General features: G+C 48.3%; 1 protein-coding gene across 1 annotated transcript in view; it reads left to right on the plus strand.

Annotated features, from left to right (window-relative positions):
* Positions 1-22,124, plus strand: part of manba (mannosidase, beta A, lysosomal) — a 99,607-nt gene that overhangs the window by 11,406 nt on the left and 66,077 nt on the right. Inside the window, exons 2-5 of the mRNA XM_086004996.1 lie at positions 6,848-7,047; positions 8,265-8,375; positions 9,461-9,612; positions 17,817-17,934. Of these exons, the coding sequence (XP_085861122.1) occupies positions 6,848-7,047; positions 8,265-8,375; positions 9,461-9,612; positions 17,817-17,934 (581 nt within the window). The remainder of the gene's footprint in view (positions 1-6,847; positions 7,048-8,264; positions 8,376-9,460; positions 9,613-17,816; positions 17,935-22,124) is intronic.

The raw sequence follows: 22,124 nt of genomic DNA on the forward strand, positions 1-22,124 counted from the left end.
CACCCCCTCTCTCTCTCTCTCGTCCCCCACCGTCTCTCTCCTCCCCCACCGTCTCTCTCTCTCCTCCCCCACCCTCTCTCTCCTCCCCCACCCTCTCTCTCTCCTCCCCCACCCTCTCTCCTCCCCCACCCTCTCTCTCTCCTCCCCCACCCTCTCTCTCTCCTCCCCCACCCTCTCTCCTCCCCCACCCTCTCTCTCCTCCCCCACCCTCTCTCTCTCCTCCCCCACCCTCCCTCTCTCTCCTCCCCCACCCTCTCTCCTCCCCCACCCTCTCTCCTCCCCCACCCTCTCTCTCTCTCCCCTCCCCCACTCTCTCTCTCTCTCCTCCCCACCCTCCCTCTCTCTCCTCCCCCACCCTCTCTCTCTCTCGCTCTCTCTCCCCTCCCACCCTCTCTCCTCCCCCACCCTCTCTCTCTCTCTCCCCTCCCCCACCCTCTCTCTCTCTCCTCCCCCACCCTCCCTCTCTCTCCTCCCCCACCCTCTCTCTCAATTCACAATTCAAATCACTTTATTGGCATGATAAGGTACATCTTATGTTGCCAAAGCATCAAAATACATTTATGGTTGAACACATAAACGCGGTTCTATTCATACAGTTTATAAATATACATTCGCCTTGTTTGCATATATTCTTGTCTTAGTTTACTGGTTGTCCCTCTGTTCATGGCAAGCTGTAACATAGTGTGCCGCCAGTGTTACACAGCTTCTCTCCTCCCCCAGTAGGAAAGGGAGTTTTTGGTTGTCATTCAGATTTCTGAATTCAGGGCATATTTGGGAGAATTTTTGGTAGAAATTCTCCCTGATGTCCTGATATTTTCCACAGGCTGTGAGGAAGTGCATCTCTGTCTCAACTACTCCAGACTGCAGTGAGAGCATATCCTGTCTTCTCTTGGCAGCCTGGTTTGCCTGTGTCTGCCTTTTTCGATCGCTAGGCTATGTTCGCTAAGTCTGTACCTTGTCAAGGTTCTTCTCAGTTTGTTATCCTTTACCATGGCCAGGTAATCAGCTATGTTGTATTGTCTGTTTAGGGCCAAGTAGCAATTGAGTTTGCTTTGGGTTTTTGTTGTTTCTGCCCAATATGTCAGATATTTTTCCTTTTGCTTAGCGACGATTGTGTTGGGTCGAATTCTTTGTGTTACCCTGTCACTGTCCTGGGACTGGTTATTGTTAGTATTGTTAGTAGTTACTTCACTGAGTCCCAGGACTAGTTGACTGAGGGTATTTTTTTCTTTATGGTCAGCTCTTGGAATTTCAGGGCGTCGTAGTGATAGCATTGGGGGTTGCTCATTTGTAGGTGTTTCCAAAATTTGGTGGCTCTTTTTTGGATAGTGATTATTAATGGATGTTGGCCTAGTTCCGCCCTGCATGCATTGTTTACTGTTTTCCTTTGAGTCCGGAGGATACTTTTACAGAATTCTGCATGTAGGATCTCAATTGGGTGTTTGTCCCATTTTGCAAATTCTTGTTGTGTTAGCGGTCCCCATACCTCACTGCCATAGAGTGTAATTGGTTCAATTACTGATTTGAAAATTTTGAGCCAAATGCTAATTGGGATTTCTATTTGGATTGATTTTTTGATGGCATAGAAAGCCCTTCTTGCTTTCTCTTTCAGTTCATTCACAGCCAGTTTGAAGTTTCCCGTAGAACTGATTTTTAAGCCCAAGTATGTGTAGTGAGTGGTTTGTTCAATTTTGGTTGTTCCTACTGTGAAATTTATTTTGGGTCCCTGATGTTTGGATCTTTTCTGGAACACAAGGACTTTGGTTTTTTGGGGATTTATTGTCAGGGCCCAAGTCTGGCAGTACGACTCCAGCAGGTCCAGGTTCTGCTGTAGACCCTCCTTAGTTGGTGACAGCAGAACCAGGTCGTCTGCATAGAGGAGGAATTTAACCTTGGATTCATATAGGGTGAGGCCAGGTGCTGTAGATTGTTCAAGTAGTTTTGCCAATCCATTAATGTAAATATTAAAGAGTGTCGGTGAGATTGGCGAGCCCTGCGTCACCCCCCGCCCCTGTGGGAAGTATTTTGTTTGTTTGTCTCCAATTTTAACTGCACATTTATTGTTTGTATACATTGATTTAATTACATCATATGTTTTCCCTCCTACCCCGCTTTCGATAAGTTTCAGGAATAAACCGTCATGCCAGATGGAGTCGAAAGCCTTCTGGAAATCTACAAAGCATGCGTAGATTTTGCTTTTGTTATGGTGAACGTGTTTGTCAATTAGGGTCTGTAGGGTGAAGATATGATCGGATGTTCTATAGTTTGGCAGGAATCCAATTTGGCTTTTACTCAAGACATTGTGCTCCTCAAGGAAGTTTATAAGTCTTTTCTTTATGATGCTACAGAATACCTTCCCCAGGTTACTGTTTACACAGATGCCTCGATAGTTGTTTGGGTCGATTTTGTCCCCACTTTTGTACATGGGTATTATGAGTCCTTTGTTCCAGATGTCAGGGAAATAACCGACACTCTCTCTCTCTCTCTCTCTCTCTCTCCCCTCCCACCCTCTCTCTCTCTCTCCTCCCCCACCCTCTCTCTCCTCCCCCACCCTCTCTCTCCTCCCCCACCCTCTCACTCCCCTCCCCCACTCTCTCTCTCTCCCCTCCCCCACCCTCTCTCTCTCTCTCCTCCCTCTCTCTCTCCTCCCCCACCCTCCCTCTCTCTCCTCCCCCACCCTCTCTCTCTCTCTCTCTCTCTCTCTCTCCCCTCCCACCCTCTCTCTCTCTCCCCTCCCACCCTCTCTCTCTCCTCCCCCACCCTCTCTCTCTCTCTCTCCTCCCCCACCCTCTCTCTCTCCTCCCCCACCCTCTCTCTCTCTCTCCTCCCCCACCCTCTCTCTCTCCTCCCCACCCTCTCTCTCTCCTCCCCCACCCTCTCCTCCCCCACCCTCTCTCTCTCTCCTCCCCCACCCTCTCTCTCTCTCCTCCCCCACCCTCTCCCTCTCTCTCCTCCCCCACCCTCTCCCTCTCTCTCCTCCCCCACCCTCTCTCTCTCTCTCCTCCCCCACCCTCTCTCTCTCTCTCCTCCCCACCCTCTCTCTCTCTCCTCCCCCACCCTCTCTCTCTCTCTCCTCCCCCACCCTCTCTCTCTCTCCTCCCCCACCCTCTCTCTCTCTCTCTCTCTCTCCCCTCCCACCCTCTCTCTCTCTCTCTCCTCCCCCACCCTCTCTCTCTCTCCTCCCCCACCCTCTCTCTCTCTCCTCCCCCACCCTCTCTCTCTCTCTCTCTCTCTCCCCTCCCACCCTCTCTCTCTCCTCCCCCACCCCCTCTCTCTCTCTCTCTCTCTCTCCCCTCCCACCCTCTCCCTCTCCTCCCCCACCCTCCCTCTCTCTCTCCTCCCCACCCCCTCTCTCTCTCCCCTCCCCCACTCTCTCTCTCTCCCCTCCCCCACCCTCTCTCTCTCCTCCCCCACCCTCTCTCTCTCTCTCCTCCCCCACCCTCTCTCTCTCCTCCCCCACCCTCTCTCTCTCCTCCCCCACCCTCTCTCTCTCTCTCCTCCCCCACCCTCTCTCTCTCTCCTCCCCCACCCTCTCTCTCTCTCCTCCCCCACCCTCTCTCTCTCTCCTCCCCCACCCTCTCTCTCCTCCCCCACCATCTCTCTTTCTCCTCCCCCACCCCCCCTCTCTCTCTCTCTCTCTCCTCCCCCACCCTCCCTCCTCCCCCACCCTCTCTCTCTCTCTCCTCCCCACCCTCTCTCTCTCTCCTCCCCCACCCTCTCTCTCTCTCCTCCCCCACCCTCTCTCTCTCTCCTCCCCCACCCTCTCTCCTCCCCCACCCTCTCTCTCCTCCCCCACCCTCTCTCTCTCTCTCTCTCCTCCCCCACCCTCTCTCTCTCTCCTCCCCACCCTCTCTCTCTCTCCTCCCCCACCCTCCCTCCTCCCCCACCCTCTCTCTCCTCCCCCACCCTCCCTCCTCCCCCACCCCCTCTCTCCTCCCCCACCCTCTCTCTCTCTCCTCCCCCACCCCTCTCTCTCTCCTCCCTCCCCTCCCCTCCTCCCCTCTCTCTCCTCCCTTCCTCTCTCTCCTCCCTCTCACCACCTCCCTACCCCCTCCTCCCTCTCAGCACCTCCCTACCCCCTCCTCCCTCTCAGCACCTCCCCACCCCCTCCTCCCTCTCAGCACCTCCCTACCCCCTCCTCCCTCTCAGCACCTCCCTACCCTCCTCCCTCCTCCTCCTCCCTCTCACCACCTCCTCCTCCCTCCCTCTCCCTCTCCACTGCCCGAGCCCTCATCCCCCGCTCCAATCCCTCTTTCCGCCCCGGGGCCCGGGCCTCGGCACCTGGATGAACGCGCTCACTCGGCTGTCACCCTGATGCCGTTGGCCGTGAGGCAAAGACATGGCCCAGCCGAGTCCAGCGCCCCGGTCAGCTGGAGGTCCGCAGCCGCTGTTCGTCCGCAGGCCACAAAGCACCCGAGCCCAGCGCCGGCGATGTCTCCACGGAGCTCCGTGCCGCCCCACGCACTGACATGGCCCCGCCCTCCCGAGAGCCCCGCCGCCCCCCCCCCCCGGCCGAGAGCACCGCTCTCCAAACACCAGCCGCCTCGCCCCGCTCTCCGAGCCCCGCCGGCCGAGCCGGCTTGAATTCCGCCGATTGCGGCTCTGGTTGCCGGGGTAACCCTGCCGCCCCGCCCCGCACTGTCGAGAGCCCCGCCCCCCCCCCCCCCCCCGGCCGAGAGCCACGCTCTCCGAGCCCCGCCCCCCCCCCGGCCGAGAGCCCCGCTCTCCAAGCACCAGCCGCCTCGCCCCCCCCCCCCGGCCGAGCCGGCTTGAATTCCGCCGATTGCGGCTCTGGTTGCCGGGGTAACCCTTCCCGCTCACCAAGGCCGAGATCCGACGCCGTGTCTCACCTGCTCCTGCTGCGCGCGCACCCTGACCCTCGTGGCTGAGGCCGTTGCCCCGGGTAACGTGACGGCGGGGGGGGATGAGGAGCTTAGCAGAAGCCCTAGCTCGGGCCTGGCTGGGCAAGAAAGTCCCAGGCTTTCAGGCCTAACAAAAAAACGGGAAAAGGTAGGAAAAAGAATGTTCAGTTTAGAAAAAATATTTACAAATGAATGAAGTTTTTTTTAAAACAATTTAATAAATTCAATTTTATTTTGCTGGAAATGTATATTTGAAAAGAAAGACGCAGAAAGCAGGAAAAAGAATGGAAGCAAGATGGCAGCCACTCACCTCGGTTCAGAAGGATAAGGCCCGCCCACACACGCACCGATTGGTCGACCGGTCAGGTCACCGAAGCGTAGGATTGGTCAATCGTCGAGTCACTCGACACTCAACTGTAGGACGGCACGCGCCAGGAACCCGCCGTACGATTGGTCGACCTCGACGTCACACGGTCGCTAATGAGATGCTAATGAGCGGAACGCTGAACGTTTTTCGGATACCGCGGGCGCGGTTTTTGTCCGGCCGAAATGTAAATACGCCTATGACCGGTCCGGAATCGCAAGCTTTCTTTTGAGGCGACGCGCGCGTCGGTACGCTCTGTAACTTTCAAACGTATAGAACACAGACAGACAGACATCGGGACAGACAGAAGAGCCGCTTTATATATATAGATGATCTGGACGAGGGAATTGGATGTAATATCTCCAAATTTGCAGACGACACAAAGCTGGGTGGGAGGGTAAGCTGTGAGGAGGATGTCGTGAAACTCCAGTACGATTTGGACAGGTTGGGTGATTGGGCAGAAACATGGCAAATGCACTATAATGTGGATAAATGTGAGGTTATCCACTTTGGTGGCAAAAACAGGAAGGCAGATTATTATTTGAATGGCAATAGATTGGGAGAAGGGGAAGTGCAAAGAGACCTGGGTGTTATTGTGCACCAGTCGCTGAAGGTAAGCATGCAGGTGCAGCAGGCGGTTAAGAAGGCAAATGGTATGTTGGCCTTCGTAGCAAGAGGGTTCGAGTACAGGAACAAGGATGTCTTGCTACAGTTGTACAGGGCCTTGGTGAGACCGCACTTTGAGTATTGTGTGCAGTTTTGGTCGCCTTACCTGAGGAAGGACGTTCTTGCCATGGAGGGAGTGCAGCGAAGATTCACCAGACTGATACCTGGGATGGCAGGAATGACGTATGAGGAGAGATTGTGTTGATTGGGCTTATACTCACTGGAGTTTAGAAGATTGAGAGGGGATCTCATCGAAACCTATAAAATTCTGTCAGGTCTGGACAGACTAGATGCAGGAAGGATGTTTCTGATGGCCGGGGTCATAGTCTAAGGATAAGGGGTAAGCCATTTAGGACTGAGATGAGGAGGAATTTCTTCACCCAGAGAGTGGTGAACCTGTGGAATTCTCTGCCACAGAGGGCGGTGAAGGCCAGTTCATTAAATATATTCAAGAAGGAATTGGATATATTTCTTGAGGCTAAAGGGATCAAGGGATATGGGGAGAAGGCAGGGACAGGGTACTGAATTTGGATGATCAGCCATGATCTCATTGAATGGCGGAGCAGGCCTGAGGGGCCGAATGGCCTACTCCTGCTCCTATCTTCTATGTTTCTATGCCTTCTGTGGTAGAGAATTCTACAGGTTCACCACTCTCTGGGTGAAGAAATTCCTCCTCATCTCAGTCCTAAATGGCTTACCCCTTATCCTTAGAATCAGAAAACTTTGCGGGCATTCTACATAAATTCAAGAGCACAGCATTGCTATTAATCCTGGGCTGTGCAAATGAGACATTCACTCTTCAATCAAAAGGGACGGGCCTCACTCCTGGGGAGACCGACACATCCAGTGAAATGGAAAAGGTGTTCAAAAGCTGAATTACAGCAAGGACCTCATCAGGAATATTCAAATGCAATCGAATTATTGAAAAATCGGTCGATCTCTTGTTCCTGATAAGTGTATTCCTTTTCATTTGTAGATGAGGAATCACAGACGTGGTCTGTGGAAGCAGAGAGTTTTTACGATGTTGTTTCCTCTGAGCCAATTGAAGGTGAACTGACTCTTAACATTCCAGCTTTACACACACAACAAACTTACAAAATAGTGCTCGAGAACAGAGAAGATAGCAGAAGTAAAGTCAGACTGAACATTAATCAGGTGAGGGGTCTTTTTATTATCAGGTGTTTGACTCAGAAAAGTAAATCTTTCTGTTAAATAACATAATCGTCAACCTTCATCACTGATATACCTACGAATGATTGGTTATAGGATAAGAACATAAGAATTAGGAGCAGGAGTAGGCCATTCGAGCCTGCTCCGCCATCATGGCTGATCTTCAACCTCAACTCCACTTTCCCGCTTGATCTCCATATCCCTTGATTCCCAAAAACCCTAATAAATCCAATAGGGAATTCAAGAGAAACTTCTTTATCCAGATAGTGGTGAGAATGTGCATTTAAGGGGAAGCTGGATAAACACATGAGGGAGAAAGGAATAGAAGGATATGGTGATGGGGTGAGATGAAGAGGGGTGGGAGGAGGCTGGTGTGGAGCATAAACACTGGCATAGACCTGTTGGGCCGAACGGCCTGTTTCTGTGCTGTAGACTCGATGATGCAGGTCATGCTCAGTGGGCAGCACCCTCGCCTCTGAGTCTGAAAGTCGTGGGTTCAAGTCCCGCTCCAGAAACTTGAGCACAAAAATCTAGGCTGACACTCCCAGTGCAGTACTGAGGGAGCGCCGCACTGTCGGAGGGGCAGTACTGAGGGAGCGCTGCACTGTCGGAGGGGCAGTACTGAGGGAGCGCCGCACTGTCGGAGGGGCAGTACTGAGGGAGCACCGCACTGTCGGAGGGGCAGTACTGAGGGAGCGCCGCACTGTCGGAGGGGCAGTACTGAGGGAGCGCCGCACTGTCGGAGGGGCAGTACTGAGAGAGTGCTGCACTGTCGGAGGGATAGTACTGAGGGAGCGCCGCACTGTCGGACGTGTCGTCTTTCAGATGAGATGCTTAACCAAGGCCCCGTCTGCCCTCTCAGGTGAATGTAAAAGATCCCATGGCACCATTCTCCCCAGTGTCCTGGCCAATATTTATCTTTCAACCAACATCACTAAAACAGATTATCTGGTCATTATCACATTGCTGCTTGTGGGAGCTTGCTGTGTGCAAATTGGCTGCCGTGCTTCCTACATTACAACAGTGACTCCACTTGAAAAAGTACTTCATTGGCTGTAAAGCGCTTTGGGACGTCCTGAGGTCATGAATGGCGCTATATAAATGTAAGTCTTTTTAGATTTGTGTTGTGCATTAATCTTCACACCCAACTTGTGTATAAGTGTGGGAAACAATACACCACCTACTGGGACTCTATTTTTCAGAATGCTTCTGTTGATCTTTGGTGGCCCAATGGTCATGGCAATCAGACCGGTTACAACATGACTGTTACTTTCACAATCAGCGGAGAATACCCCATTGAGAAGTCCTTAATGGTCAGTAGTTTTTCACTGTGTGTCTATTTTAAGTTTATTTAAACAAAACACATTATCAACTGGGTAAAATATTGTGGAAAAGTGCAAACTTTGCAATCAGTGTAGTTCTTTTCCCCCCAGGGTGAAAACCATTTTAAAATGTAAGATTTTTGGTCACTGATAATTATACTTTAAAAGAAAATATGTTTTAACTTTTTACTTTCCTTGCCTTCAAGAAGAAAAGGAAACTATTCCCATTTCTAGTGTCCTGACCTTAGTGTTGTCTTACCACAGCTGAGAGAGTTAGAGAGTCTAAGATTTAAACTAGGCATCAATAATTTTGCCTCATATCAAGAGGTGTGCTTTGCTGGCAATGTTAGGACTTGAATACAGTTCTTGCTACATTGCTACATCATGGATATTAGAGCATTTTACCATCAGTGAGGTCTGCTTCTAACAGTGCTCTTTGTGTATCAGTAGAGTATAATCATATGCCCGGGACTCATGGCTACGTTTTGAGTTCTAACTCTGGAGGTTCAGGATCCACTATTGTATATTCTAGGTTATAAAACATTAATCTGGAAATCACAATACAAAAACAGCTTATATTTATATAGCACCTTCAACGTAATGAAACATCCCAAGGTGCTCCGTAGGAGTGTTCTCAAAATAAAACAAAATTTAACACCGACTCTCATGAGGAGATGTTTGGGCAGCTTGGTCAAAGAGGTAGGGTTTGAGGAGCATCTTAATGGAGGAGAGAGAAGGGGAGCGGCGGAGAGGTTCAGGGAGGGAATTCCAGAGCTCAGGGCCAAGGCAGCAGAAGGCACGCCAGCCAGTGGTGGAGTGATTAAAATCGGGGATGTTCAAAAGGCCAGAATAGGCAGAGCGTAGAGATCCAGGGGGGTGGTGGGGGGGTTGTGGGGCTGGAGGAATTACAGAGATAAGATGGGGCAAGGCCGTGGAGGGATTTGAAAAGAAGAATGAGAATTTGAAAACCAAGGCGTTATATTCTAAAATAACAATTATATTCTAATGTGTATGCAGGTTATTTTATTCCCTTTTTCCTACCAGTTCAAATTTTTATGATCTCATGTTTTCAATAGGTCTATTTCAGAACAGTGGAGCTGATGCAAGAGCCTATACCTGGGTCTCCTGGACTAAGCTTTTATTTTAAGATAAATGGACTCCCAATATTCATCAAAGGTTCAAACTGGATTCCTGCAGATGCCTTTCAGGACAGAGTAACATTTGATGTGTAAGTTTTGAAAGTTTCATGATGTACATTAACTGCAGTGACTGTATCTAATTTGTATATCGTAACATCAATACACAAAATAATTAAGTCCAGTAAATAAAAGCTATAATATAGACTTTTATTACCGCACGTTGAATTAGAGTTGTGAAAATGTCTTCCACATATACGAGGCTGTGGTTTGATTTCCTTTGTCTCAATCCTCCTAACTACCATAGATATATTCTTTTTTTTAATATTCATTCCTGGGATGTGGGCATCTCTGGCAAGGCCAGCATTTATTGCCCATCCCTAATTGCCCTCGAGAAGGTGGTGGTGAGCTGCCATTTCAGAGGGCAGTTAAGAGTCAACCACATTGCTTTAGATAAAGCTGGCGATGTAACAGGTTTTTAAGCAAGTGTACGGGTGGGGGGAGGGCAGGAAAGAACAAAAGGGAAGGTCTGTGATAGGATGGAAGGCAGGAGAGATTAAATGACAAAAAGCATGATGGCGCAAGGCAAAAGGAGATGGTAATGGGTCAAGTTAAGAAACAAAAGATGACCCTAGATGAAGTGTAAATGGTAATGGCAGAATGATCAACATGTGAGAGAGAGAGAAAATAAATGATAGGGCAGAGGTTATGGTCTGAAATTGTTGAACTCTAGGTTGAGTCCAGAAGGCTGTAAAGTGCCTAATCGAAAGATGAGGTGCTGTTCCTCGAGCTTACGCTGAGCTTCCGTGGAACAATGCAAGAGGCCGAGGACGGTGAGGTCTGAGTGGGAGTGGAGCGGAGAATTAAAGTGACAGGCGACCGGAAGCTCGGGGTCCCCCTTACGGACTGAACGGAGGTGTTCCGCAAAACGGTCGCCCAATCTGCGTTTGGTCTCCCCAACGTAGAGGAGACCACATCGTGAGCAACGAATACAGTATACTAAATTGCAAGAAGTACAAGTAAATCGCTGTTTCACCTGGAAGGAGTGTTTGGAGACCTGGACAATGGAAAGGGAGGAGGTGAAAGGGCAGGTGTTGCATCTCCTGCACTTGCACGGGAAGGTGCCGGGCGAAGGGGAGGGGGTGCTGGGGGTGATAGAGGAGTGGACCAGGGTGTCGCGGAGGGAGCGGTCCCTTCGGAATGCTGAAAGGGGAGGTGAGGGGAAGATGTGTTTGGTGGTGGGATCACGCTGGAGGTGGCGGAAATGGCGGAGGATGATCCATTGAATGTGGAGGCTGGTGGGGTGAAAAGTAAGGACAAGGGGAACCCTATCGTGGTTCTAGGAGGGAGAGGAAGGGGTGAGAGCAGAAGTGCGGGAAATAGAACGGACACGGTCAAGGGCTGTGTCAACCACAGTAGAGGGGAATCCTCGGTTGAGGAAAAAAGAAGACATGTCGGAAGCACTAGTATGGAAAGTGGCATCGTCAGAACAGATGCGGCGGAGACGGAGAAACTGGGAGAATGGAATAGAGTCCTTACAGGAAGCGGGGTGGGAGGAAGTGTAGTCCAGGTAGCTGTGGGAGTCAGTGGGCTTGTAGTTGTAACATTTGCATATTGAATTATCATTGTCCCGCAGGCATCTGTAAGGAATACCTATTATATTCACGTGATCACATGCTGAGTTGTCATTGGCCTGCAGGCATCTGTAAGGGGTCCTAACTCCATCTTGTCCACACGGTGCTGTATGAGTAAGTTCACAGACCTGATGCTTCATAAAAGAGTTTAAACTGTAATACTCCGTTGTCCTGCAATTTATTATTTTTGTACAAAGTGTGCAAAACAAGACATGGTGTCAGAACAGGGATTTGAAATAGACATCGTTGGAGCTCCCTTACCCCGAATGAATTGGGAACCTTTGAACTTACCTGGAGAATGGAGTAAGTTCAAGCAACACGTGCAGTTGATGTTCTCGGGTCCACTGAAAAGCAAAGGGGAGGAAGAAAGATGCAGCTACCTACTCCTGTGGATCGGAGAAAAAGGGAGAGACATTTTTAACACATGGTCTCTCACCGCGGATGAAGCAAAGGTACTGAAAAGTTTTGAAGCATATGTGATGCCCAAGACAAATACGATATTCTCTAGGTACAAGTTTCAGAAGAAAGTACAAGGAGCTAGTGAGTCGTTTGAACAGTTCGTGACTGAGTTAAAACTGCTGGTAAAAGACTGTAAATATGCCGATAAAGATGAGATGGTCAGAGACCGCATCGTGTTTGGAATACATTCAGCTAAAGTGAGAGAGAAACTTTTGAATGTTGGGTCCGGGCTAACACTGGACAAAGCTATGGACATAGCTAGATCGCACGAGATAGCCCAAGCACAGTTGAAAACCATAACCGGCGCCACGAGCAGCTCGAGTGAACAGACAGTGCACGCAGTTAATAGACACACACCAAAGAACACCGCCCAGAGAGCGTGTTTCAGAACAGAAAGAACAGAGAGTTCTAAAAATGAGCGACACAGACATAAAACGCTTCAAAAACTGTGGATATTGTGGAAACAACTGGCATGGAGAAAAGGAGTACTGCCCTGCCAAAGGAAGGCAATGTACTAAACGTGGTAAACGGAACCACTTTGCTAAAGTTTGCAGGACTGTTTTTCGAAAAGCAGTACACACAGTGAGTGACAGCCAAATGCCAGATAGAGAGCCAAATGCAGAGGAACTGTTTATTGATTCTGTGTCACAGAAAAAACGGATTTCAGAGACTGAGCAAGCTTTTGCCGATATTGAGATAGGAAAACAGGGCACAGAGCTTAAGTTTAAACTAGGCACTGGATCTCAGGTTAATGTAATTCCTCTGAGTGAGTATCACAGCTTGAAGGATGAGTGTGAGCTACAGCCCACCTCACGCAGACTGACCGCCTATGGGGGTGAGCAGCTCATTGTAAAAGGCACATGCGTGATGAAATGCAAGTACAAAGAAAGCAACATGATGTTGGACTTTTACATTATTGACACTCGAGCACCTCCAGTGCTAGGTCTAAAGGCATGTTTAGACATGGACCTCGTCAAGCTAGTGCTATCATTGACAGCATCAGTTGAGAAGCAGACAGTCATGGAAGAGTTTGCTGACGTTTTCAAAGGAATCGGACTATTCCCAGGTGAATGCACCATTCACCTTGACCCAGCAGCAACCCCTGTGGTTTGCCCACCGAAAAGGATACCCCTTGCTCTACGTAGTCGCCTGAAGGAGGAGCTGCAGAGCATGGAGAATACAGAAATCATCGTCCGGGAAACAGAACCGACAGAGTGGGTCAACGCGTTAGTAGTGGTTGAGAAATCACGTACAGGCAAGCTCAGAGTCTGTCTCGACCCCAGAGAGTTGAACAAGGCTATCAAACGCCCTCACTACCCTCTACCAACGCTAGATGACATCACACCCAAGCTAGTGGGAGCACGTTACTTCAGTGTAATGGACGCACGATCAGGATACTGGACTATCAAGCTCACGGAAGAGTCATCTAAGCTAACAACATTCAACACACCATTTGGACGCTACCGATTTCTGCGTTTACCATTTGGTCTTATCTCAGCTCCGGATGAATTCCAGCGGAAGATCGACGAAACCTATGAAGGCCTCGACGGAGTAGTCGCAATCGTAGACGACATCCTCATCTATGGCAGGAATAGAGAGGAACATGACAGGAACCTCCGTGTGATGCTACAAAGATCACGGGAGTGCTCAACCCCGAGAAAAGCATAATCGGATCCACCGAGATCAGTTATTTCGGGCATCGCCTCTCAACTGATGGCATTAAGCCGGATCCAGAGAAAATCTCCGCCATCAAGAAGATGGAGCCGCCGAAGAACCGCGCAGAGCTAGAGACAGTACTAGGCATGGTTAACTACTTAGCCAAGTTTGCCCCGAGCCTCTCCGAAATCAACGCACCCATGCATCAGTTGCTCAAACAATCCAATGAGTTCCTGTGGGACAAACAACATGACACAGCATTTCAGAAAATGAAAGACCTAATCACCAGAGAACCAGGACCAGTTCTTGCCTACTTCGACCCCAGCAAAGAGCTCAGACTACAAGTGGACGCGCCAAAGTACGGACTAGGCGCAGTATTACTGCAAGAAGGAAAGCCCATCGGCTACGCTTCCAGGTCTCTCACAGACAGTGAAATCAACTGTGCTCAAATCGAGAAAGAGCTATATGCAATTCTGTTTGGATGTAAGCGTTTCCACCAATAAGTCTATGGCCGACAAGTCATTGTGGAATCCGACCACAAGCCCCTCGAGTCAATCATGAGGAAACCACTAGCCGCAGCCCCACCAAGGCTACAGAGAATGATCCTTCAGCTACAGAAGTACGACTTCACAATCATTCACCGTCCAGGCAAAGACATTCCTGTCGCAGACACGCTCTCCAGAAAGTCTCTTAGCTACCAGGACAGCAGCCTCAGTGAAGGTATGGATGTGCAGGTGCACATGGTGTACAACAGGTTACCTGTGAGTGACTCAAAACTGAAGGAGGTCCGAGCAGGAACAGAGAAAGATGCACAACTCACACTGCTGAGCAAAGTCATACACGAAGGATGGCCTGAGGAAAGGAGGAAATGCCCTCAGAGCATATCTGAATTCTGGAACCAAGGAGACGAACTGTCACAAATCAACAGAATCGTCTTCAAAGGGGAGAAAATCATCATTCCTACCAGTCTCAGAGAAGAGATGTTGACAAAAATTCATGCTGGACATATGGGCATGGAAAAATGCAAACAAAGAGCACGTGACATTATGTTTTGGCCCGGAATGTGCAAACACATTGAGGACATTGTCGGAAAATGTTCCATTTGTCTAGAACGCCGCCCATCAAATGTCAAAGAGCCCATGATACCTCACCGTATCCCAGACAGGCCCTGGCAGGTCACGGCAACGGATCTGTTCACATGGAACAACGAGGACTACATAGTGACTGTTGATTACTACAGCAGATTTTTTGAACTGAACAAGCTTCACAGCACCACATCTGCAGCTGTGACCCACAAGCTAAAGGCAGCCTTTGCCAGGCATGGCATGGTAGCGACTTTAGTCTCCGACAATGGCCCCCAATACAAATCAAAAGAGTTCGAGTCGTTTGCCAAGGCATGGGATTTCACACATGTCACATCAAGCCCACATTACCCTCAAAGTAATGGCCTTGCTGAAAAAACTGTCCAGATTGCAAAAACACTCATGGACAAAGCCAAAGCGGACAAAAGGACCCCTACATCAGTCTCCTTGAGTACCGCAACACTCCGGTTGACAACTTCAAGTCACCAGCACAGCTGTTGATGAGCCGCAGACTTCGCTCAATCCTTCCAAGCACCAACCAGCAGCTGCAGCCAGAGGTCGTCAGCTGCAAGCAAGTGCATGCAAAACATGTACGGAGACAGCAACACCAAAAGAGATACTATGACAGGTCAGCTAGACTACTGCCGCCGCTGCACAATGGAGAATCCGTCAGAATCCAGGAGCATGACTACTGGAAGCCAGCAGTCGTCATCCAGCCAGCTGACACTGAGCGATCGTATCACGTCCGCACCCCAGAAGGACAGGTGTACCACCACAGTCGCAGGCACCTCCTGAACACCAAGGAGCAACACCGTTATTCTGACGAGAGGATCAGTTCAACAGAGTGTGATGAACAGAGCAATACACAAAACACATCATACCTACCTGAACCTAAACCTGAACCTGATTTATTGGCCGATTCAGGAGCATGCTCAGTTCCATACCACACAAGGTCGGGATGAGAGGTCAAGCCTAGAGTTATCCTTGACTTGTGAACTGTCAAAGGGTGTAGGCGAATCGCTGCCCTAAAAAAAAACTGTACATCGTTATTGAAACGTTGAGATGTTTTCAGTGCGAGTTAAATGCTGAGTTTACTTATATGTTTATGCTACTGAGAACATTATGTAGAAGAAAGGTTTAAAAGTAATGCATAACATTTTTCTTTTAAAAGAAAGGGGATGTAACATTTGCATATTGAATTATCATTGGCCTGCAGGCATCTGTAAGGAATACCTATTATATTCATGTGTGATCACATGCTGAGTTGTCATTGGCCTGCAGGCATCTGTAAGGGGTCCTAACTCCATCTTGTCCACACGGTGCTGTATGAGTAAGTTCACAGACCTGATGCTTCATAAAAGAGTTTAAACTGTAATACTCCGTTGTCCTGCAATTTATTATTTTTGTACAAAGTGTGCAAAACAAGACGGTAGTGAATGTTTGTCAATAGCCTATCCCCAGAAATGGAGACAGAAGTTGAGGAAGGGAAGGGAAGAGTTGGAGATGGACCATGTGAAGTGAGGGAAGGGTGGAAATTGGAAGCAAAGTGAATGAAATTTTCTAGTTCAGGGCGAGAGCAGGAAACGGCACCGATACAGTCATCAGTGTATCGGAAAAAGAGGTGAGGGAGGGACCCGAGTAGGACTGGAACAAAGAGTGTTCCACATAGCCCACGAAAAGGCAGGCATAGCTAGGACCCACACGGGTTCCCATAGCAACACCTTTGATTTGGAGGAAATGAGTGGAGTCAAAGGAGAAGTTGTTCAATGTGAGAACAAGTTCAGCCAGGCGGAGGAGGGTGGTGGTGGATGGGGACTGGTCGGGCCTCTGTTCAAGGAAGAAGCGGAGCGCCCTCAGGCCATCCTGGTGGGGGATGGAGGTGTATAATTACATCAGTTTCGTTTTCGGAACAGGGTGTAGTTCTGATCTGATCGGCCTGTATTTGAAAATATCCGTGGGATATTCGGATGTACAATACAGACAGTGAAAATACTGAAGTTGTTGATAGTTTAAAAAAGGAAGAGCAGCTGTAGTCAGAATCTGCTTTGTATCGACTTCCTAACTTTGAGTTTCAGTTGTATGGAAGTTTTTAAACTTCGGATATAACTTCGTGAAATACCGATTTACAAGCCTGAAATTCTTGTACACAAGTAGAAGCTCGTTCAAACAGCAATTTCCAGAGACTTTCAAAGGGCGATCTTTGTAGAAAAGCCCTTCTGCAAAGACTGACCTTTCAAAGGTTGTCTCTATTGTCAGACTTGCTATGAACAAGATTGCTCACTGCCAGCTTCAAATCCCCAAACTATTCACTGTTTGTTGATTCTCGCACTGCATATTAAACCAGTGTTGGATGCCATCTTTAAATAAAATAAGATCACTATTTTAATGTGAAGTCTGACAACCTATTTGGATCTGTGCTAAATTATTAGGCTTAAGCGTGTAAGTGTTAAGTTCCATAGTTTGTTCTGAATGCTGAAAATGAGGAAGTCTCTTTGGTTGTATAATTCAGCAAGAAACATGATTAAAGTTAGGCATGGATCAGCTGATAAACTAATAAGTGTATGGTCGAGATGTTATCCAAGCGTAGATTTTCTGAGTACCTCTCTCCTATCTTGTGTGCGTATTGGAAAATCGCAGGAGTGCGGCCCGTGACATTCCGATGTGTGTTTGCTGCAGATGAGGCACTTCCCCACCAACTATAGTACTGCGTACAGTTCTGGTCACCACATTACAGGAAAGATGTGATTGCACGAGAGAGGGTACACAGGAGATTTACGAGGTTGTTGCCTGGGCTGGGGAATTTTAGCTATGAGGAAAGATTGGAGAGGCTGGGGTTGTTTTCTTTGGAACGGAGGAGGCTGAGGGGAGACCTTATTGAGGTGTATAAAATTATGAGGGGCCTAGATAGAGTGGATAGGAAGGACCTATTTCCCCTTAGCGGAGAGGTCAATAACCAGGGGGAATAGATTTAAAGTAATTGGTGGGAGGTTTAGAGGGGAGTTGAGGAGAACTTTCTTCACCCAGAGGGTGGTGGGGGTCTGGAACTCACTGCCTGAAAGGGTGGGAGAGGCAGAAACCCTCATCACATTTAAGAAGTACTTGGTTATACACTTGAAGTGCCGTAACCTACAGGGCGACGGACCAAGAGCTGGAACGTGGGATTAGGCTGGAGAGCTCTTTGTTGGCTGGCACAGACAAGATGGGCCGAATGGCCCCCTTCTGTGCCGTAAACCTCTGATTCTAGCTCTTGGAAAGTCTACTGTTAGAGCATCATTGTGCTTGATGCTGAGGCTTTACTGAACAGGCAGGAACATTAGATCACGCGGAGATCTAAAGTCGCAGAATTATTCACAACAGCTGATAATGTACAGTTTAGGGCTGAGTGTTGCTCCTTAGATTTGCTCCAGAGTTCTATTTACAGTTCGTTACCACTTGTTAATACTTTCTTGCTTGTGTCATTAACAGATTGCAAAACTTGCTGCAGTCAACGGTTGATGCCAATATGAATGCATTAAGGGTCTGGGGCGGAGGAGTGTACGAACAAGATGAATTTTATAATCTGTGCGATGAATTGGGGATTATGGTAAGAAATTAAAAAGCAGAAAGCTTGATGGGTTTTGTTTTATATGCATGAAGGACCAAGATCCTCAGAAAATCCTTTCAACAATCTTCAGGCAGCAGCTCACGAGAATCATACAGCCACAGAAGGAGGCCATTCGGCCCATCGTGCCTGTGCCGGCTCTTTGAACGAGCTCTCCAATTAGTCCCACTCCCCCCTGCTCTTTCCCCAGAGCCCTGCACATTTCTCCTTTTCAAGTATTTATCCGATTCCATTTTGAAAGCTACTATTGAATCTGCTTCCACCGTCCTTTCAGGCAGCGCGTTCCAGATCACAACAACTCCCTGCGTTAGAAAAATTCTCCTCATCTCCAGCGTTTCCGGTAGGTTGCACAGCCGGGCAGCGGTCTGGAGCTCCCGCGTAGGCCGGTCACTGGCTTTTGAGTGGAAAAACCGTGGCGGCGCAGCCTGTTAAAGTGGCCGTGCACCTAAATTAAAAAAATGAAAGGGAACGTTGGTCATCCTCCCTCTGGCGCTTTTGCCACTTACCTTAAAATAATTTAGGCAGTTCTCGACCCACCCTGGTTTGAGAGCTTCTCAGTGTGAAGTCTCATTCTACCAGAACAATGACGGCATCAGAACTTGAGTTAAACTTGATCTGTAAGGCAGCAATGTGGACCAGTCCTGTCACTTTTGCTGAATATTACAACATAGAAGAGTTTAGCCCAACCAGTGTGGTGTTGGTGCTTGTTCTCCACACGAGCAACAGTAGTCACTCCGTGTGTCCGCTTTATCCCCATATCCCTTAATCCCACTTTCCTCCAACCACCTTAATCTTAAATGCTGACCTCGTCTCTGCTTCAATCACAAACTCCGATAGTGTCTCACAACTCTGTTTTAAAAAAAAAAAAAAAGAAGCTTCTTACCTTGGTCCTGAATTTTAACTTAAATGTCCCCTTGTTCCAGACCCCTCAACCACCAGAAGCCGTCTGTTTCTATCGACCCTATCCCACCCCTTCATAATTTTAAACAGCTCTGTCAAATTGCCATCTAATCTCCGTTGGTCATAAAATAGTATATTTTATATAATTGTTTATAGAACAGCACAGAAAGAGGCCATTCAGCCCATCGAGTCCGTGCCGGCTCTTTCGAAGAGCAATCCAGTCAGTCCCACTCCCCCGCTCTTTCCCCAGATCCCCGCAATTTTTTCTCCTCCAAGTATTTATCTAATTCCCTTTTGAAGGCTACTATTGAGTCTGTATCCACCGCCCGATCAGGCAGTGCATTCCAAATCATGACCACTCATTGCGTAAAAAAGTTTTTCCTCATGTCGCCACTGGTTCTTTTGCCAATCACCTTCAATCTGTGTCCTCTGGTTATCGACCCTTCTGCCACTGGAAACAGTTTCTCTTTATTTACTCTCTCTAAACCCGTCATGATTCTAAACGCCTCCATCAAATCTCCTCTTAGCCTTCTCTGCTCCAAAGAGAACAACCCCAGCTTCTCCAGTCTATCCACGTAACTCTATCCCCTCATCCCTGGAACCATTCTAGTAAATCTATTCTGTACCCGCTCCAAAGCATGATCTAAGAAAAGCAGCACCAATTTTGCAAGTCTTTCTTTGCATTTGTATTTTCTCATGCAGTACCCCAATTGCAGCCTTACCAAGAGATTCACCATTACATCTTGACTTTTATATTCTATACTTGCCATAAAACTCAGTATTCCATTAGCTTTTCTTATTCACTTGAGGGAATTTTCAATTCTTGTGAGCCTGAACCTTCCCTCATTCAAAGTATCTTACTTTTATTTTACCAAAATGTTCCAACTCGCACTCACTGATAAAATTCCATCGGCCACTTTTTGCCCTTTCCATCATCTTATCAATATCCCCATAGAGCTTCATTTGGCCCTCAGAATGATTTACTCTGCCTCCTATGTTAATATCATTTGCAAACTTGGGCACCCAGTCCTTATAGCCTTGCATCCAAACCATTGCTGTACACAGTGTACAGCAGCAGTCCCAGAGCAGACCCTGGTGGGACATCGCTACCCACTTCTAAACATTGAGAAACTGCCCTTAACTCCAACTCTCTGTTTGCTCCCTCCCAACCCGTTTTTAATCCAATTAACTACCCTTTTACCTTCTGCTAATGCCATACCCCTTAAATCTTCTACTATAGTGTCCCGAATGGGAGCTTTTCAGGGGCTTTCTGAAAGTTCATGTACATCCTACCCACTACATTTCCTCCATTCACCATAACTCTCATCTCCTCAAAGAACTCACTCAGGTTTATCAAGCACTGGCATAATTTCAGAATAAGGGGGCATCCTTTTAAATCGGAAATGAGGAGGAATTTCTTCTCTCAGAGGGTCATGAATCTTTGGAATTCTCTTCCCCAGAGAGCTGCGGAGGCTGGGTCATTGAATATATTTAAGGTGGAGATAGACAGATTTTGAAAGGTAAGGGAGTCGAGGGTTATGGGGAGCGGCAGGGAAGTGGAGTTGAGGCCAAGATCAGATCAGCCATGATCTTACTGAATGGCGGAGCAGACTCGAGGGGCCAAATGATCTACTCCTGCTCCTACGTCCTACGTCTTATGTCTCATTGAAACACACAAAATTCTTAGAGGGCTTGACAGGGTGGATGCAGGGAGGATGTTTCCCCCTGGCTGGAGTGTCTGGAACCAGGGGGTCACGGTCTCAGGATAAGGAGTTGGCCATTTAGGACTGAGATGAGGAGGGATTTCTTCACTGAGGACTGTGAATCTTTGGAATTCTCTACCCCAGAGGGCTGTGGATGCTGAGTCGTTGAGCATATTCAAGACTGAGATCGATAGATTTTTGGACTCAAGGGGAATCAAGGGATATGGAGATCGGGCGGGAAAGTGGAGTTGAGGTCGAAGATCAGCCATGATCTCATTGAATGGCGGAGCAGGCTCGAGGGGCCGAATGGCCGACTCCTGCTCCTAATTCTTATGTTCTTGTATCTTCCTTTATAGGACTGTTTTGCCAGCCTTGCTCAATTGTCAGCATTCTCCCTCTGAGTTTGTAGGTTGTGGGTTTAAGCTCCACTTCAAGACTTGAGCACAAAATCTAGGCTCATACGCCAGTGCAATACCGAGGGAGCACTGCATCTCAGACATGTTCCTCTTCAAATGAGATCCAGTCTGATTCTTCAGGTGGTTCAGGAAGGTATTAAAATATACCCTGCCATGTCAAAGAGCCATCACAGGCATGACAGGCCGAATGGCCTCCTCCTGTGCTGTAAGTTTCTGTGGATCATTATTTGAGGAAGAGCAGTGGAAGTTCTCCCAGTGTTCCGGCCAACATTTCTCCCTGAACCAACATCACCAAGAATAAATTAACCAGTCACTCATCTTATTAGTGCTTGTGGGATCTTGCTGTGCACACAACGGCTACTGTCATAAGAGTCTCTGCACTTCAAAGTAATTCATGTGCAGTCCTTTGAGAAATTCCTGAGGGACATCAGATACTACCTAAATAAAGTTTTTCTGTTCTCAAGAGGATACATTCATAAGGCAGGCTATAAAATCAGATTACAAATCACTCATTTCTATTTTGGAACTTTGGGACAATTTTCTACTGTGTATGAAGATTGATTAATTGCCTTTGACATGGCCTTCCTTGTTCTTTAATGGAAGCTTATGATCCACATATTGAGCTCCTGTCCTTCTACCCCACACACTCACTTTTATTTGGAATGTTTTGAACCCAAAATAAGTATCGATGCTCCTCACTAGTGAACTATTAATCGGTGTTTTGTACTTGCCTATTACCTAACCGTCACATAATGCTCCCACTGCTGTCCTCCCAAACCCGCGACCTCGACCACCTGGAAGGACAAGGACAGCAGGCGCATGGGAACACCACCACCTCCAAGTCACACACCATCCTCCTGACTTGGAAATATATTGCAGATCCTTCATCGTCGCTGGGTCAAAATCCTGGAACTCCCTCCCTAACAGCACTGTGGGAGCACCTTCACCACACGGACTGCAGCGGTTCAAGAAGGCGGCTCACCGCCACCTTCTCAAGGGCAACTAGGGATGGGCAATAAATGTTGGCTTTGCCCGCGATGCCCACATCCCATAAATGAATAAGCAAAAAGCAAGGTGGCTGAGGTTTGCTGATTCAGTGACAGAATTGTGTTACTGCAATGCATTACCAGAGCTGTGCTTGACCACAAGATAA

This window comes from Somniosus microcephalus, chromosome 2 (assembly GCF_052327205.1).
Source record: "Somniosus microcephalus isolate GS21.2 chromosome 2, FLI_Smic_1.0, whole genome shotgun sequence".
Lineage (NCBI taxonomy): Eukaryota > Metazoa > Chordata > Chondrichthyes > Squaliformes > Somniosidae > Somniosus > Somniosus microcephalus.